At 44.0% G+C, this 18,269-nt stretch overlaps 1 protein-coding gene across 1 annotated transcript in view; it reads left to right on the top strand.

The window, feature by feature from the left end:
* The window catches only part of ENTREP2 (endosomal transmembrane epsin interactor 2), a gene marked incomplete at both ends in the record, with an annotated part of 270,257 nt that overhangs the window by 237,232 nt on the left and 14,756 nt on the right, over positions 1–18,269 (top strand). The window contains one exon of the mRNA XM_084253053.1: positions 7,930–8,037. Coding sequence (XP_084109179.1) covers positions 7,930–8,037 — 108 coding nt within the window. The remainder of the gene's footprint in view (positions 1–7,929; positions 8,038–18,269) is intronic.

Raw genomic sequence — 18,269 nt, 5'->3', positions numbered from 1 at the left:
CAACTAGGTGGATAATTGATAGGTGAAATATAGACACATACACACATATACAGAAAATTTGCATACATATATACACATAGATAATACATATGTGGATAGGTAGATGCATACATACTTAGGTGCACACATATATATACACATCAATAAACAATCCTACAATGGATACATTCTCTTCTAAGCTTTTTTCTAAACAATATACACAACATGTGTTTCTATATATAAAAATTTTAACATAATGCAGGACTGTATTAATACTACATAAGCAACTTTGCTTTTTTTAGGTAATACCTCATAGAGGTACAGATAGATCAATTTTCAGTTACTATGTTATAGATGGAGAGATAGATGAGTAGATCTGATAAAGAAAATATGAAAGCAAACATGGAGATATCCTGAGTCTGGGAGGCTGTTGAAGGTTGGATCCCAGTACATCTAGAAGCCCCTTACATGTTGGGGCTGTGATATATAAGCTTTACCTGGTTGCTGTAACTGGATAGTTTCAATTCAGTAAAATAGAAATAGTAAATCTCTCCCTATCAGTAGTTATTTTACATGTAAATGGACCAAACTCCCCAATAAAAAAATACAGAGTAGCTGAATGGATAAAGCCATGATCCAGCTGTATGCTATTTATAAGACTCTAAAGGATCACTCTTGAATCTAAAAGATTCAAGGACACACATAGGCTGAAAGTGAGGGGTCACCATGCAAATGGTAACTAATAGAAAGCTAAAGTGGCTGTACTAATTGCAGACAAAGTAGACATTAAGTCAGAAACTATGTAGAGACAAAGAAAGGTCACTCATTACATAATGATTGCATATGTATTTGCACTCAACATCAGATCATCTAAGCATATAAAACAAATATTGACAGATTTGGAAGGAGAAATCAACAGTACAATAACCGTAGGAGATTTCAATACACTACTTTCAATAATGGATAGACCATCCAGACAGAAAATCAATAAACAGTGGACTTGAACAAAATAGACCTAATAGACATGCATAAAACCTCTCACCCAACAGCAGCATAATACAGACTGTTCTCAAGTGCACATGGAACATTCCCCACAATAGCCCATATGTTAGGTCACAAAACAAGTTTTAGCAAATTTCAGATTGAAATCATACAAAGTATTTTTCCTGACCTCAATGGAATGAAACTAAAAATAAGAGCAAGAAGATCAGAAAATATACAAATATGAAGAAACTAACACACTCTTGAACAACCACTGGGTCAAAGAGGTCAAAGAGAAAATCAAAAGGGAATATTTTTAAGACTTAAAAATACATGTATACATACATACATACACACAGAGGAACATTTTTTTTGTCTGATTATCCTTTCTTGAATATAAAAAAATCAATCATAAATAATTTTCTTATTCTTTAAACTTGACAAAATTGTAAGAAAACACAGTTTATGAATTATAGTTATTTCTATGGATTATAGTTTAGGCAATTTACATCCAACAACTAGAGACTAAAGCTGTTGCTTCAGAGTACAGAGGACAGGTTTTGAATTACCAAATAAGGTGTATTTTTGCACTATTGTGGAGACTGAGGAAATTTCCCGGTCCTTGATCAAAGTTAAAACTACCATTGGCCAAACAGCTCAGATTGTGTAAGGAGCAAACTTTCCTTCATGTGGCAACATCTGTGTTATTGATAGTGCCTGAGAGGCCACAACAAGGCCAAAATTCACTTAAATTTGTAGAGATCCCAAATAGAATGTTTACAACTTGAAATTATAACTTTCACAGATTTCTCCATGAATCACTTACCTTTTCCATATGACAGCCTAATTTTAGCTCCTTCTGTAGGATCAGCCATAAAGACTTCTGTGTGCAAGAAGTGCTTTCTACAGAGACAAGTTAAATAGCCTGGGATTTGATCCAGGATGTGCTCATCACTTGGGAAATTTTATGAGAATAGAAATCACACATTTTTCTCTCTCCCTCTCTCTCTCTCTCTCCACACACACACACACACACACACACACACACACACACACACTGATCAGACTACCAACAAAAATTGTGTGTGTGTTGTGTGTTTGTGGTGTGTGTGTTTATAGAGCTTGCTTATGTGGTATTTTATTTATTTTTTTCTGTGTGTTTGGTTGGAAATTAAGTATACCATGCCCTTCTAGTCTGAACTTAGAATTCAGAAGGATAAATGAAATATCCTAAGACTTTTAAAATATTTTCCAGACTCCTATTTTGGATAGAATATTCTATACAGAATAGATAGCCAGTCAAAATGGAGCTGGGAGTATACAGAGATTCAGAGGGACAAGGAAGCTTAAGAAGGAACTGTTTAGAGATGACCTCCCGCGCTTCTGACTATACCCAGTGCTTGTATAAATAAATAAATAAATCTTTAAAGAAAATAGAGATGACTTTTAAATACTCCTCCTGGGTAGGGGAATTAGAAGGAGGAGAGAAAGTCTTAGAAAAGCTGGGGTAAGTTTTCCAGGTGTGTATGTGTTAATGAAGAGCTGAGCTGACTGTCACTGGTTATGGCAAGGGAGGGACAGGTGAAAAGACCTACAGAGGATGCCTCAGTGTGAGCTCGTGATACAAGAACTCTGTATCCAGAAGTTTGTGATATTCTTACATTTATTCCATGAGCAGAGTGGAACAATCTGGTTTGGAGAGAACATTGTGTTTTGACTCTAGAAGTCACCAAGGTTGGGCTTCCCCAAGCTTGGAACACAGAGGGGGCCGATAAAAGGCATAATTTTGCTTGTCATACTCCCCACCACTTCTACCCTTGTTTCCTAAATTCCCGTTTTTCACATTTACGTTCTGTTGCTGCCATGGAAGACCTCTAAGATAGTGATCAATGTGTGGAATAATTGGGAAACTTCAGTAGGATAATTTTGATAAGGCCCAACCCACATCCCTTTTAATTTGACCACACAGACCATTACCATTGGCCATTCAGCTCATCACTTATTTTTCATGCTCTAAGTCTGACCTCATCTCCTATCATTGTACCCTGGCTGATAATGGTCTCCTATAAGATCTCTTTTTTAATCAAAGGAAACAAAACAACTGGTGAATGAGCTAGTAAAAATAAATATAAGGCTGTTTGTCCTCTGGACAACATTATTTCCAGCAACCAAAGGAATTGAAGTCCTGAAATTTCTAACGTTTCTTCATGTGCTATTTCTTTAGGCTGTTACCTTTTTCTGCTAGTTGTGTTATTACTATTTAGAATTTACTTGGCCTGAAGAAGATTCTAAAATAATTCATCATTTGTTGGTTTACCTAAGTATGGAAAACTTTTCCCCTTTACTTTCTGTTTTGTACATGATCTGTTCTATTTATGATTTTCTTAATTTTACTACAATAACAATGCAAAATGGCAGCAGCAAAACTCAGTATCTACTGCTAAATTCTGTCCTTGCTTTCACACTTGCCATTTTGAATGACCAGTAAAGAGATTTTCTAGAATATGTGTTTTGGTGCTTGATAGAGCTGATAGAGCTCTGATAGAGCTGACCAGGCAAGAGGTGAAGTAGTTTTAAGGCAGAAGGAGAATTTCAGAGAAACACATAAACACAATTCCAGGTAATGAGCTGTTATCTTAGAAAAGAACCATGCACTTAAACAGCTGGAAGAAGGAAAAAGACAACAACAACAAAAAACAAGTCTTTTAGGAATGTGTTTCAAATAGACAAGTGAGAATATTTACAAAATTAACATTTTCAGGAGGGCATTCATTACAATGTCATTGAAATATGTAGTCAATATAATTGAAATTTCTAGAGTGAGGACAAAGTAAAAGTATTGCTTTTATCTTCTTGTGGTGCATTGAACGATACCTCTATTTTATGATTTTGAATTGCCCTGAGGGATAGAAAATAGATAATTCATATTTCTGTATGCTGTCTCAGAAAACTTTCTTGGTGCACATCCAACAATGCCTTCTTCTTTAGGGAGTCTGAAGGACCCTAATTCCCTGAAGTCTGGGTGTCTGGAGATAAGCATGAGTGACCCCAGGGACATGGGAAATGTAAACAGCATCCACAAAGTGAAGGCACATCTTGACACTATGGAGATAGCTCCTATCCATGCTCCCGTCCTGACCTCCATCATAAGCACTAGATCCCCATTTCCAGCTGTTTGCTAACGTCTCCATGGGGCAGGCATGGCAACCCAGCTTCCATGTGTCCCAGGCCACATGGACTATTCTCCTCTTCCAAGGTCCCCTAGCACAGCTGCTGGCCTCTCATGCTCCCACTCATTACATCTGCCTTAGGATCTTCTACCAGTTCTTCTCCTTCATTTCAGGTTTCCCCTACTAAATGGCCATGCCTTATTGGTTTCATCTTCAAAGTCACTTTCAGAATCCTGATCTCCATGCTTCCTCTGTGTGCTATTTTAACCCCTCTGGGGCAGCCTCTCACTGGTCACCTCCATGTTTCTAGTCTCTCTTTTTATAAATGTTTACTGAGCACAAACTATATCCCATGTTCTGTGCTAGGCCCTGCAAAAGACATCCATCCATCCCAATCCTTTGTGGATGCAAAGGCTGCATTTTTTTCTTTCCAACATCATACCTCTTCAGAAGTTTTCCATCCCATCTCCTACAAAATAAAGTCCAAACTGTAATGTCTTTCCAACCTCATCTGCACCTGCTGTTTTATACACTTGAGCTTCCATCCTGTTCTATCTTTAGTGACTGCAGGAGCAGGGAGGGCACTTGAAGAGGTCATAGTAACTTTGCACAGGATACTTAAGGCAATTATGTAATCCCTGTTACAACCATTTGGGAAATTGAGACAAAAACCCACCAAGAACTTCTTGCCAAGGTAGAGTTAAGGAACTGGATTTAACCTCCAACCTAAAATAAACAAAACAGCATGCAAAATATAAAGCCACCAAACATATGCAATGAAGGAGATGAGCCCTGATATATGGCTCAACAGATGAGATAAGCCCTATAATTGCCCCCCCCCCCTTACTGCCTTGAATGTTGACCTTTGAAAGACTCACCAGGGTACAGGGCAGGAAGAACTCAGGAGAATCCCTGCAGACTTCCTGAGCTGGGGAGACAGCTGAGAGTACAAGAACACTAAGGTTTGAGGATTAGAGTTCGTAGGACAGAGTACTGGAGAGGAGAGAATTCTGGGCTCATCAGAATGTCCCTCTGGAATATTCAGCTGAATACTGATGAACTTACACACAAAGAGAAACCATTTGCATCTGGGAAAGAACCACTCCAAAGGATTAAAGAAAATAATGTCTGATACTGTTTAGGTCTGGAATAGGGCCTGTTCCTCCATTGTTCAGAGTACTCAGAGAAGTCTTACCTGAAGAGTGGGAAATAATTCTCCCTAGATTAAGTCCTGCTTCATTTCCAGCAGTCTTGAATTAAAACTCAGTTCTTTGTCTTCATATTTATACTGGGCAGCGTAACCTTGGGAACATAGCTTAAATTTGATATGTTAACTTTTTTCTCTGTATTAGTACCATAATCAAACTCCCTTTGGCTATTTTACAAGTCTTGAGAATTAATAAGCAGGTTTTGAGGAAGGGGATGGTCAATGATTTCTGTAGTCATAAGCAACCTACAGGAGATTGGGGGACTTTCTTAAAAGATCCTGTAAATTAGAATGCATGGGTTCATGAATACATATGCAAGGCATGCTCCCAGACTAGACAGCCATTTGGATGCATCCCAAGATGCGTGTATAATGCATGTCAATTATACACAATTATATATACAATGCATGCATGTATAATGCATGTCAATTAGGAAATGAAATGAGTATTTCCTGTGTCCTCTTGAGAATTCCTCAATCCCTTGATTAGATAATTCAAACTAACCTCATATCCCATGCTCTTCCTAGTAAAGGATCCATTTATCCCTCTAGCTTTTGGTTATGGTACTTTTGTACATTTATGTGTAAGTACATATGAATTGAAGGATATTATTCTAAATCATTAGTCATTCTTGTGAATCTTTTTTTTTTTCAATTGCTGACATGTCTGAGGGTTAATATCCTAAAGAGGAGTAAATTGCATTTGGACAGTTAGAACTCTATGAAGTGTCCCTCTAAGAACACAAAGATATCTGCTCTCACCATCTTATTAATTTTATTCTTAACCATAATATTCAAAGTTGTAGGTAGTGATATAAGACAAGAAAAAGAATTAAAGGATATACAAATTGGAAAGGAAGAACTAAAACATTTGCAGATGGTCTAATTTTCTACACAGAAGATCCAAAATCATTGTAAAAATAATTACTTCTGCTATTCAGTTCAGCAAGGTCTTGGGATACCAGATAAATATACAAGTATGAGTCACATTTCTATATGACAATGAACATGTAGAGACTGAAATCAAAAGCACCAAAATGAGCTTCAACATAAACCTCATGCTTTATTCAAATCGTAGCTCAAAATGAATCACCAACTGAAATCTAAAATCTAAACTTAATAATATCTTTTAAAAAATAGAAAATCTTGGTACTCTAGGGCTAGACAAAGAATTCTTAGACTTGATCAAAAGCATGATCCGTAATAGCAAAAACTGGTAAGTTGGACCTCATGAACATTAGAAACTTTTGTTCTGTGAAAACCTATGTGAGAAGAATGAAAAGACAAGTTACAGACAAGGAAAAAATACTTGCAAACCATATCTAACAAAAACGATTAGTATCTAGAATGCACAAAGAACTCTCAAAACATAGTTAAAAAAGCAAACAATCTATATGCACAGGCGTTTCACCAAATGAAGATAGACAGGTGATAAATAAGCACAAATAAGATTGCTCAACATCATTAGCTATCAGGGAAATGCAAATGATGTATCATTACACACCTCCCAGAGTGGCTAAAATAAAGCAGTGACAGACAATTTTAATTAGGATGCAGAGAGACTGGATAACTCATGCATTACTGTGGGAATGTAATGGTTCGTTACTCTGGAAAACAATTTGGCAGTTTGCTATAAAGCTTAACATTCATTACCACATAACCCAGAAAATGCCCAGTACTCTTGGACATCTGTCCCAGAGAAATAAAAATTTATGTTCACAAATGTTCACAACAGCTTTGTAATAGCCAAAAATTACAAACAACTCAGGTATTCCTCAACTGGTGGATGATTAAACAAACTGTGGTACATCCAAGCCATGGAATACTATTCAGCTATAGGAAGAAATGAACTATTAACGCCTGTAACAACTTGGATGACTCTTGAGGGAATTACGTTGGGGTGGCAGGGGAAGCCAATTCAAAAAGAGTACATGCTATATGATTCCACCTGCATACCATTCCTGAAATGACAAAATTATAAAAAGCAGACTAACGGTTGACAGGTGTTGGGACAGGGAGATTGAGCAAGGAACAGAGAGAGGTGATAGGTTTATACAAGGTCAACATGGCAGGTAACCTCATGGTGATGGAAACATTGTCTTGACCATAATTTTGTCAATATTCAGGTCTTGATATTACACTATAGTTTTGCAAGACACCACCATGGAGAAACTGAGTAAAGGTGAAAGCGTTCATAGACCTAATTCCACACAAACTGTGTGTGGAGGCTTCCCCACATCAACAAGCAATTCCCGGACACCAGCAAGATATCTGCAAATTCAACTCAGTTTGACTCAATTCTGACATTACTTACCCGAAGATACCAGTTCAGGATGATCTTAGACAGTGACTACCTAATAATCATCACAACTATAAGATGCATCACTGGGTGTCTAAGAGCCATTTGATCATCTTTATAGACACATAGGCAAATGTGTCTATATTGAAATCTATTCTCAGATTTGATTATGAAAAGAAGAAACACACAAAGCAATACCTCTGTGAAGTGGATGGCAGTTGAGTGACCCTGATGGATTCTGCCATCTGGATTGCCAAGATGAGGCTGACATTCTCCTGCATCTCTCTTCACAGGATCTCCTCTTCAGCGTGTGTGCCCTCAATGTCCTCTCCACCATTGTGTGTGCGTTGGCCACGGCCATGTGCTGCATGCAGATGGTCTCCTCTGATGTCCTACAGATGGTGAGTGACCCCTTCCTTCCCTTCACACTCAAAATGGTGAGCCTGACTCCCGTCGCACAATGCATAGAGTGGACACTTCTGGCTTCCATCCAGAACAGAGGGGCTTGGAGAGCTCCTTGTGCTGCCCTCTGAAGCAGACTGGGGACATTGGTGTATTTAGGTTAGGCATTGCTGGAGCTCCCTGAGTAATGTCAGCGACAGTCTTTTTTTTTTTTAAGATTTATTTATTTTTATGCAAGAACTGGGGTACAGGTCAGAGGTGCGGGAGGGTGAGAGGATTCACCAGAGACAGAGGGAGGAACAAAACAGGCAGACGGACCAAAGTACACTGCTGAGGGGAGCAGTGGGCGAGATAGGAGAGGTCTGTCCTGTCATGTGGGTTTCTCCTTGGCTGGCCGGGAATTGAACCGGCTCTGCAGAAACCGCAGACAGCTCCACAGTGCTGCACTCCACCCACTGGGCTACCGGGGAGGCCCAACAGTCCTGAAGTCTTAAACAGCCCCTGCCACCTCCAGAACAAGGCGCCTTCCACAGGCTTCAGAATCCTCTTTTAATAAAGGAAGGTTGGGCTTCCCTGGTGGCACAAGGGATTAAGACGCAACTATGAAGCTGTCTGCAGCCTCTGCAGCACAAGTTTGATCCCCGGCCAGGGAGCAACCCACATGGCGCAGCAGACCTCTCCTGTCTCGCCCGCTGCTCCTCTCAGCAGTGCATTTCAGTCAGTCTGCCTGTTCTGTTCCCCACTCTGTCTCTGGTGAGTCCTCTCACTCCCCACAACTCTGGCCTGTACCCCAGTTCTTGTAGACATAAATAAATAAATCTTAAAAAATATATAAATAAAGCAAGGTTGTTTAGCAGATGAGTTCTTATCAAATTGAAAAATAGCTAATGTGCACCTTTTTGATTTGGTAATTAACTCTAAACTCACAATCCAGTGGCAGGTCTCCGGCTGGCCATCATTTGATTTATCTGCCCAGGCTCTGAGTAAGGGAGAACAGCTGCTCTCAAGGGGGACCGTGAGGCCAAGATCGGGGTCACAAACTTATGAATACATACTCAGTAAATAATGGCGGCTCTTCATCATTCAGTGTGACTGGAGCCCAGCCCACCCTTGAGTATGTTACCGCTAAAGTCGCACAACAGAGAATTGCTGGGAAGACGTTGTTTTTTGATGCTAAGCGCAGGAACTCTCTCTGTGTGTGTGTCCTCTCCTCTCTCCCCTCTTTTCACTTTCTCTTCTCTCCTCTCCTCTAGTCTCTCTCCTTGCCTCTTAGAGACCCACCGTACCCCCTCCCCCATCTCTCCAATGTTTTATGCATCTCATGAAAGAAAAGTCAAGTTATTCCTGTAGCGAGCTGTTTTATTTGTTCTTTCTCATCCACCCCATGGCAATACATCAGTTAATCAAGATACGGGGCCAGAGAGCAACATTACCAAGACGTTAAAAATTCATTGGCTCTAATCGTATGCAATGTGCAGCCTCCTCCTCCCAGCATATATCCACACAGCTGTCATGGGCAGGACTGACCTTTCTGAGAGGCTGCAGTTTTCTGAAAGGTATCTAATTAAGCAGTTATTCAGCAGTGATGAACTTCTGCCCTTGCTCCTGGAGGCCTCATGTTGGTGATTTTCTTCAGCGTGTTGTGTGAAGGAAAGGTTAAGTAGCATGGGGTTGTACTCACCTCAGCAGATTTTACTATTGATCTGTAAATATCACACCAATTTTACCAAACTAACAAAACCAAAGGACTCTAACTGCTAAAGGTTTGTGTTCCCTGCTTTTAAGCACGTAAACAAAAATCACCAACTGAATAAGAATATGTAGTCACTGGGATAGTGTATGCAATGACAACATGATGAGCAGGGGTGCTCTGCTGCTCTGCTCTGTGGAACAAGAGGGGGCCTGCAGTCCTGGGTCTGAAGTTAGCCAGATCTGGGTCCGGATCTCACCTCTTCTGGACACATCACTGGCACTGCCTGAGACTAAGTTTCCTCACTTGCAAAATGCACCTAATGAGATACCTGGTGCAGGGTAACTGAACAAGTACAAGCTTTTCTGCCCTCCCGCCATTAGGATTAATGATAGATCCTTGCGGTCCTGAATGCATGCCTGATGGCGGGCACCAGGAATAGGGTGTGGGCATGCGTAAGTAGGTACACCTGGGCTTATAATGGCGGCGTCACGGGGACGCCAGTAGAGCAGAGAACCAGGAGCAGAAAAGCAGAGAAAACCAGAAAACACCAGAGAGCCCAGAAAGAGTAGAGACTTGCTGGGGGCTGGGAGGTCTGCCAGCCTCCCGGCCCCCTGGCAACCCTGCCTGCTGTGTACCCAGTAAAATCCCAATAAAAGCCAAAAGCCACGGAAGGCTCCAGGACTCCTCCTTTACTCCGTCTGCTCGGGTCATAGAAAACCTGCTCCGTCCATTCCTGCCCCTGCACCTGGTGAGTGTAGAAAATAATCCAGCATGACCCAGAGCTCAGTCTGCAAGTAAAAGCAAAGCTTTATTTGGAATATTTAGGAAAATTGCAATTTGGGAGTCACAGACACAGGCAACCCATGTAAGTGCCTCAATGTGAGGGGGAACACTTTTTTTAGATGTATTTTTTCATGCATACAAGAACCAGGATCAGGCCAGATGTGCAGGAGGGTGAGAGGATCCACCAGAGACAGAGTGGGGAACAGAACAGGCAGACTGACAAAATACACTGCTGAGGGGAGCAGCGGGTAAGATAGGAGAGGCCTGCTGCGCCATGTGGGTATCTCCCCAGCCACGCAGGATCGAACCTGTGCTGCAGAGGCTGCAGATAGCTTCACAGCGCTGCGCTCAACCGCCTGCGCCACCAGGGAGACCCTGAGGGGAATATAGACCCTATATAAACAGAGTTGCCTCCTGCAGATAAAGTTTTTTTTTTTTTTTTGGTGGGACCCTCGCCAGAGGCCAGGGAACGAACCGACCCTGCAAAGGCTGTGGGCAGCCTCGCGGCCCAGCGCTCAACCGGTGCACCACCAGGGGAAGCCCAGATAAAATTTTTTAAAGGGGGAAAAACAGATGTAAAAGGCAGGGATGCCTGCGTGTCATGCAGTGATAGACTGTCCTCTCTCTAGGGTCTGACAGCATTTGCCAATTTCTGTGTTATTCTCGTCAAACTCCTTGAATTCCAGGCATCAGGAAGCTGGTTTAATGAAAGCTGGGTTACTCACCAGTCAGGCATGACTTACATGCACAAGCTCCTGTTCCCTAATGGCCTCCCAATTCCATTTTGGATGTTTCCTTGATCAATTTTGATTTCACGATTTTTTTAGTCATCTTCATGTCACACTCTAAGGGTGACCTATTTTGATTCTTCAGAGTGGTGGGAGTACCCATTCATTACTGGGACACTGCAGCAGTGACCGTGAATATGGTCACTTCATCAACTGTAAAGCACCGTGTGGAAGTAAAGTATGGTTGCAATTACAACAGCTGTCATCAGAGCCCCTGGCTGTTCCATTGCTAAGTAATTTGTGGCTTGGAGAGAGATAGATGAGACTCCTGCTGGTGCCTCCACCTTCTTTTGTAACCGGGGAGTAGGTTACAAAAGATCTGCCCTCCCTGTAAGAGCCTGGCTGTGCTGCCGACCTGCAGAGCCATGGTGAAGACAAAAGAGGGTGGGTGGTACATGACCACAGTGCCTTTGGGACCAGCACATGACCTTGGGGCACTGCCTGTTTGTCCCAGTTTCCTCTGTTCTAAAGAAGAGGAAGTACTTATGCCTGCTGTTCTCACAGGGCTGCTTAGAGGCTGGATCAGGTAATATGAGTGACTGGGTTTTGAAAGGTGTGGTGGCCACGTGGAGGTCAGCTTTGGCTGCGTGTGGGTCAGGGGCTGGGCCAGGCTCTCTGCACAGGTAGTGTTTTCAGAGAAGGAGAAGCGACGACCTGAGGGGTTCAGGGTTACTCTGAGGGATGGAACCAGAACAGAGTTATTCCAAAGGACGGCTCAGAAGCTCTTTTTATTTTCTTTTTAATTTTTTTTAAATTATTTTCTCCAGCTTTATGGGGATATAATTGACTTCAATTTTCTTCAATTTGTTAAACTCATCCATTAAGATAGATCATGATCACTGACAAGTAAAATAGAGATATTGATGATGGAAAAGTTCATTTCCCTTCTCCCACGCCATTCCCCTAGAGGAAACTGCAGTGAATCCTTCCATTTCTTTCTCGATTTCATAGTGCTTGTATTAATACAGAGAATCTAGCTTCCTTTTTTCCTTTTTCCTTTCCCTCCTCCCTCCTTTTCCTTATTCCTACCTTTATTCTTTCCTTTTAGCCAAAATGGGGTCACATGTTTATATTACTCTGCAGCTTGATTTTGTAGGCTGAAACTCCCATGGGCAGTGGACATTCATCTAGGTTTATGCACAGCAAGAGGTTTTAATATCTGCAGGAGTCCATAGTAGGGATGTCATGCCATTTCTCTATTGTGGATGCTCGAGTTGCTTCCTGCTGTTGATTAGGGTGATGCCCCCGTATACGGTGTGGCTGCCAGCTCCTGGTGCATGCAGTGTAACTGTCCTAACAGCCTATGTGGAACCAACTAGCCAGTTAACTGTGGTTCTCCATCTGTCCTGTAGGAGGCGCTGTCTGCACCCACAGCACAACCCCCTCCCCCTCCTTCCCCACCCCACCCCACCCCAGCAGCTGCCTTAGCAGCTCACTCCAGCACCATTTCTGCTCCCAGTGGCTGAGTCACAAGCTTTCCAGAGGGATGGTTGTATTTATTCCCAAACCAGTTTATGCCAGTGATACTGGACTGTAATTACATGTGCTATGCAGATCAAGAAATACGACTGCAAAAAGATTATTATTTCTATTACAACAAAATGGAGTGCTTTGGAAAGATTTAGTGAAAGAGGCTCACCAAATATATTGCTATCAATTTAGGAGTGGGTGCAACAACAGTGGGTGCAACAACAGTGAGGGTTGGGATAAAAACGGGGGGAAAAAGTGGTATTTGCATACACATTGCTTCACAAACATCTTTAAGTTGAGCTCCACTTTAAAAACATAGAAGTGGGAGGTGAGCTAATGTCTCACAGGTGTACTTTATGCAAGAAAGACCCTAATTCTCCAGACAGCAGACTGTGACCCACAGCAAAGGCATGAAAAGAACCCCAAATTCCTTTCTGTCTGGACCAGCGTTTGGGGATCACTAACAGTGTTTGGGACTTATATAATGAATGCATGTATACATGAAATTCAAAGTGTTATGTCTACTGTCAGAATTCATAAAACTGAATTACTCTAACCTGTTTGGAAACAGTGGCAAAAGGCAATCAGATTATAAAATTTAAAAATTCAGTTTATTGATAGAGTTTACTGTTGAAAGCTTTTACCTCCAGAAGGTCTATCATCCCAAATTTTCAGTTTTATTTTTTAATTGCAATTTTAGTTTTCCATTACACTATTTTCCTTCCCACTTGTTTTTATTGCCAGCTACTGTAGCCTGAGGGACATCAGCTGCTATTATAAGCATCTCCACTAGGCACTTGCTTATTAACTTCCTCGTATATGATCCTAAGCTTGAGAATGCCTGTAGAAAGTGCAAATAGTAGGCTGTGCCTTTCACAGACCAGTACCTTTGCCTGTAGAGCTAGCCAGAGTGCGGGTCAGTCAAGGAGAGAGGTAACACCACCCCCTGGAAGCCCCAGAATCATTGGGATACATAAGTATCTCCACCTCCCCACCTTACCCCAGTGCAGGGCCTGCCCAGCTGCCCAGTGAGGCCAGCTCTCCTTGGCCTTGCAGCGACCTTCCTTGAGTTCTGGGTCTAACAGCAACACCCCTGGGTAGGAAGTGCTCCTTGTCTGCTGGACTAGGACTGATGGGTGTCTGGGTTCTCCAGAAAGCTAGTTACAGCAGACAGCAGAAGAATGATGCTACACATCGCCAACATTTATTTTGGCTTTCAGTGTGCACGTGAATATTTGTTCCCAATTATTGGACCAGGGGCCTTGATCTTCCCTTTGATTAAGGGTCTGTTTGGTGTATCAGGTTGTGTCTGTTATAAGAACTTCATGGAAACGGCACCATGATGATTTCCAGATCTAGTTCCTTTAAAGTGGAGGGAGACATGCGAATCTGTGGGCAGAACTCCCTTAGGTGTTTTATGATCCTTCTCTCTCCACAACCACCTGGCTAGGACCTAACTTGGCAGTAGTCTCTACTTAGCCACTCTACCTTGCCCAATCTTTCCAAAACATTCTATTGGGTTTAATAGCAGGAGCAGGCTTTTTTTGTCTACATTCCTGTTCATCATGCACTGTAGGAGCAACTACAACTGGCCCTAACCTGTTGGGGAACACACTCCTGTGGCCCCAGGTAAGCATGGCACTCACCTGGAGCTAGTGGGGAGACTTGAGAAGCAGGGGGCTGCAGATGGGCAACATCACCCTAGGTTCTGGAGTGCAGAGGGTGCTCCAGCTCACCCAGGAGAGGTGGATTAAGAAAACTTGTCTCCAGGGTCCTGCCAGCCTGTCCTGCTTGCCACCCTTCACCCCATGGCAAACGTTGGGGGTATGGGGGTGGAGGAGCCACCTAACATTTATGATACAGGCCTTCGTTGGAGCCACAAACCTGCCATCTGGGTCTGTGACTGAGAAATGATCACGACCGACCCTGGTGGGGTCAGGGAAGGGAAGAAGACTCACAGTCTTGGGGGGCCCTCTGTGGTCAGCCAGTCCTTGAAGACCAGACCCCAGACCCACTGACCTCTTCACAGTCACCCTTGAACCCCAGACTCTGGGCTGTAATGATGGACATAAATTTCAGGGGCTCTGTTTTAAGTGGGCCTTGGGAAGCTAGCTGCCCTGGGTCAGGTAGCCCCAGTGTTGTAAGCCCTTACCCCATTTCCAGAAGCTCTTAGAAGGGCAGCAAACACCTAATTGGGGATTTTCTCTCCCCAGAGCAGACACAAAGCAGGGGCATCTCCCTTTTAGACACGTGAAGGCTCTAAAATGTGCACTCCTCTGTGGATGAGGGCTGGGAATAGTGACATTCACACCTGGTGTGCGACACCGCAGCTCGGCTAGCCAGGAACAGGGGTGTCACACGTATGAAACAAGACCACTACAGATGGCCCAAGGCCACCTGGGAAAGAAGGGATGGTTCTGAGCCTGCTTTCCATCCACCATGCCCTGACCTTGCACCTGGAGATAAGTGTGTAAATGGGAGGCAGTGGATCTGCAGCCTGGCTTGGGTGTGGGCAGGGCTGGACCAGCCTGGCACGCTTTTCTATGTCCTGAAGAATGACTGGAAGGTTCCAGGTGAGAAGGGGAGACGTGCCCAGGAAGAAGGAACAAACCATGTTTGGTAGTGGGGGGAGGATTTGGGGCACTGGTTGCGTAGAGGGTAGGAAACTGGAAACTGGCTGGAATTCGGGGAGTAGAGGTCTCAGCATAAAAGCGTTTTCAGTGGGAGTGACTTCGTTTGTTAGGTTTAGAGATAGCTCTGCAGTAAATGCACACAGAATTCAAGAGAAAGAGGAGGGCTGAGATACATTCGCTGCTCCAGCAGGAAAAGGACGGGGCCTGAATATAGGAGGCCATGCAGCCGGAAGCTACCCCTACATCTACCTCTTCAAGGCTTCTGGAACCCCTGCCGTGCCTCACCACCAGACTTGGCCCAGAGGACATGGAGTTGATAAAACACAGCCAGTCCCACATGGTCAGGGCCCAGGCAGGGAAAAGAACATGCCTTTGGAATTTCAGTGGTTAATATGGGGAGCTTGTTATCCAGATGTGGAAAAGTCAAGAAACAAAGGGGTGCAGAGGTTGCACAGAGACAACCACAGAAACAGCTTAGAGTTGGGAGGACAGAGAGGGAGTGGGGAGGGAGCAGGACAACAGGAACCCCCTCTTCTCTGGGGGCTGCCTTCCAGAATCCCTCTCACACCCCCTGTTGGCTGAATCAAGCAGGAAGCCAGCTGACCTGGGCCACTGGAAAGTGGGACTGCCAGGCCTGAGCCTCTCAGAGTCCAGTCCCAGTGACCTTGGGCTTCAAACGTGCTCTGCCCAGGTCTCGAGGGTGGGAAGGTGGGTGTGACTTGCAGGCTTCCCGCTGTGGAGGCTGGAGAGCCAGGAGAAAGCTCTATTTGAAAGGAACTGAGTCTGAGATGCTTCCACAAAGATGAGGCCAGCTCACCAGCCACTGGAAAAGCAATCTGGAATTCAGAGAAGAAGCGGAGCCTGCTGTTCAGCCTTTGAAAAGCCTCTGGTGTTTGGCCGCATCTCCTCATTTAAACCTGCTAATAAGATCATCCCGAGCTCCTTGCTGCTGTCGTGAAAATACTTGTTCTCATTCCTGCTGGAAATGTACCTTTAATAGGAAAGCGTCTGGACTTTTGCATTTCATGCTTGAGTATGTTATTGATTTTTTTCTAATTTCTGATAGAGACTAATTCAAAATATTTCCCCATTAGGCCTCAAGGACGGTTTGTCTTGTCCTTGCTGCTCAGCCTGGTGCAGTAAAAATCAGGGCTAACAGCTTTCCAAGGTAGAGGACGGCAGGCCCCTGCTCGACCCACTCATATCCATTGATTCACCTCCATTTCAGACAATTAAACAAACAAAGCCAGGGTTCAGACCGCTGGCAAGGCAGGGAGTGTGTTCTGTGTGTTAACAGATCCACAGGAGCCATTTTTAGTCCGATGTGTTTGGTGCTTGGACATGGTTGCCATTCTGCCCCCATTAGTCTAGGGGACACTAACTTCAGAGCACTGAGTCTTTCTCCGAATCATGATCTCACTGTACTCCCACCAAAAATGCTCTACAATGCTGAATCTGTCCACTCCAGATTGCCCTACCCTCTGCCTCCAGAAGGCATGTCCCACCATGCAGCTTTAGCATACTCACTGGCTCCCCTGTGCCCCCAGAGTTAAGATTGAACTTAAAGACATGCTTTTCTTTTTTTCTTTTTTTTTTTTTTTAAAGATTCATCCATACATTTATACAAGCACTGGGTACAGTCAGAAGCACAGGAGGGTGAGAGAATTCACCAGAGACAGAGCGGGGAACAGAACAGGCAGACCAACGAAATACACTGCTGAGGGGAGCAGCGGGCGCGGCAGGAGAGGTCTGCGCGCCATGTGGGACCCTCACCTGGTGGCCGGGGATCGAACCGGCGCTGCAGAGGCTGCGGGCAGCTTGGCAGCCCAGCGCTTAACTGCTGCGCCACAAGGGGAGGCCCAACACATGCTTTTCTTAAACACATCTTTCACTGATTCACCTGTTCTTGAGCCTGGAGCACCTCCCTGCAAGCCCACGCCTTATAGTCCTACCAGTCTTTCATGCCCATTCAAATGCCATCTTCTTCAGTAACACTTCGTAGTGCCCAGGTGCTTAGAGAGTTCATCATTTCCTAATGGCTGCAGCCAGTCAACTCTGGGTCCTGGTCTCACCCTCTCCCTACCCTGCTCCACTCTTTCCTTTGCCCCACTGTATTTGGAAGGCCCAGAATGTCAAGTTCATGTAGGCCAGGCCCTGTGGGCACTCACAGTGAGGTGTTGGTTGGAGCTGGAGCAATGTCTAACATCGCAGGTAACCACCACACCACACCACGGGTATCTCTGGGGAACAGTGAGCAGAGGTCAGGAAGGGAACCAGTGATGAGGGCTCCCCACGGACAGAAATGGCCAGCTCGGCAGACACAGCATGCATTTTAAGTGACTTTTCCTGGATTTGCTTGAGTAGCAGCTCAGTGTTCAAGTTGCCCCACAGAATGTTCTGGCATTCCTAAAGGATCCTCCTTTCTCTCAGAGCTGTGTTTTACAAAATGTGTGATTCCCTGGAAGTGCAGAATAGGAAGGGATGCTCTGTGTCCAGAGGGCACCCGTCATGAAAGTAATTCGAAAAATGGTCCATTAATGTGTTAAATGGGGGGAGGGCAGGAGAGGAGCTTGGAGGGCCCTGTGTTTTCTCATGAGCCACTTCAGGGAGGGCTGCCTTGAACCGGGGACCCCAGGCACCCTTTGACTCCTGGCATTTGAGCACCATAATCAAAAGAGACAGGGTTGATGGTAGGGATAGAATTAAGGACTTCCCAGGCAGCATGTCCTCAGAAAACGGCGTTCTGCGTCACAGCGTGGGAAACCAAGTGTGATGAAGCCTCAGCGGCCCCCTCCTTGTTCATCCCTCCCCATGGCTTTTAAAGAGTTCGTTTAGCCGTCAAGGCTTGACAGTCGAAATTACAT

The sequence above is a fragment of the Talpa europaea genome, assembly GCF_964194135.1.
Source record: "Talpa europaea genome assembly, chromosome: 14".
In the NCBI taxonomy this organism is placed as follows: domain Eukaryota; kingdom Metazoa; phylum Chordata; class Mammalia; order Eulipotyphla; family Talpidae; genus Talpa; species Talpa europaea.
Note: the sequence above shows the minus strand (reverse complement) of the source record. Positions and strands in the feature narration are given on the sequence as shown.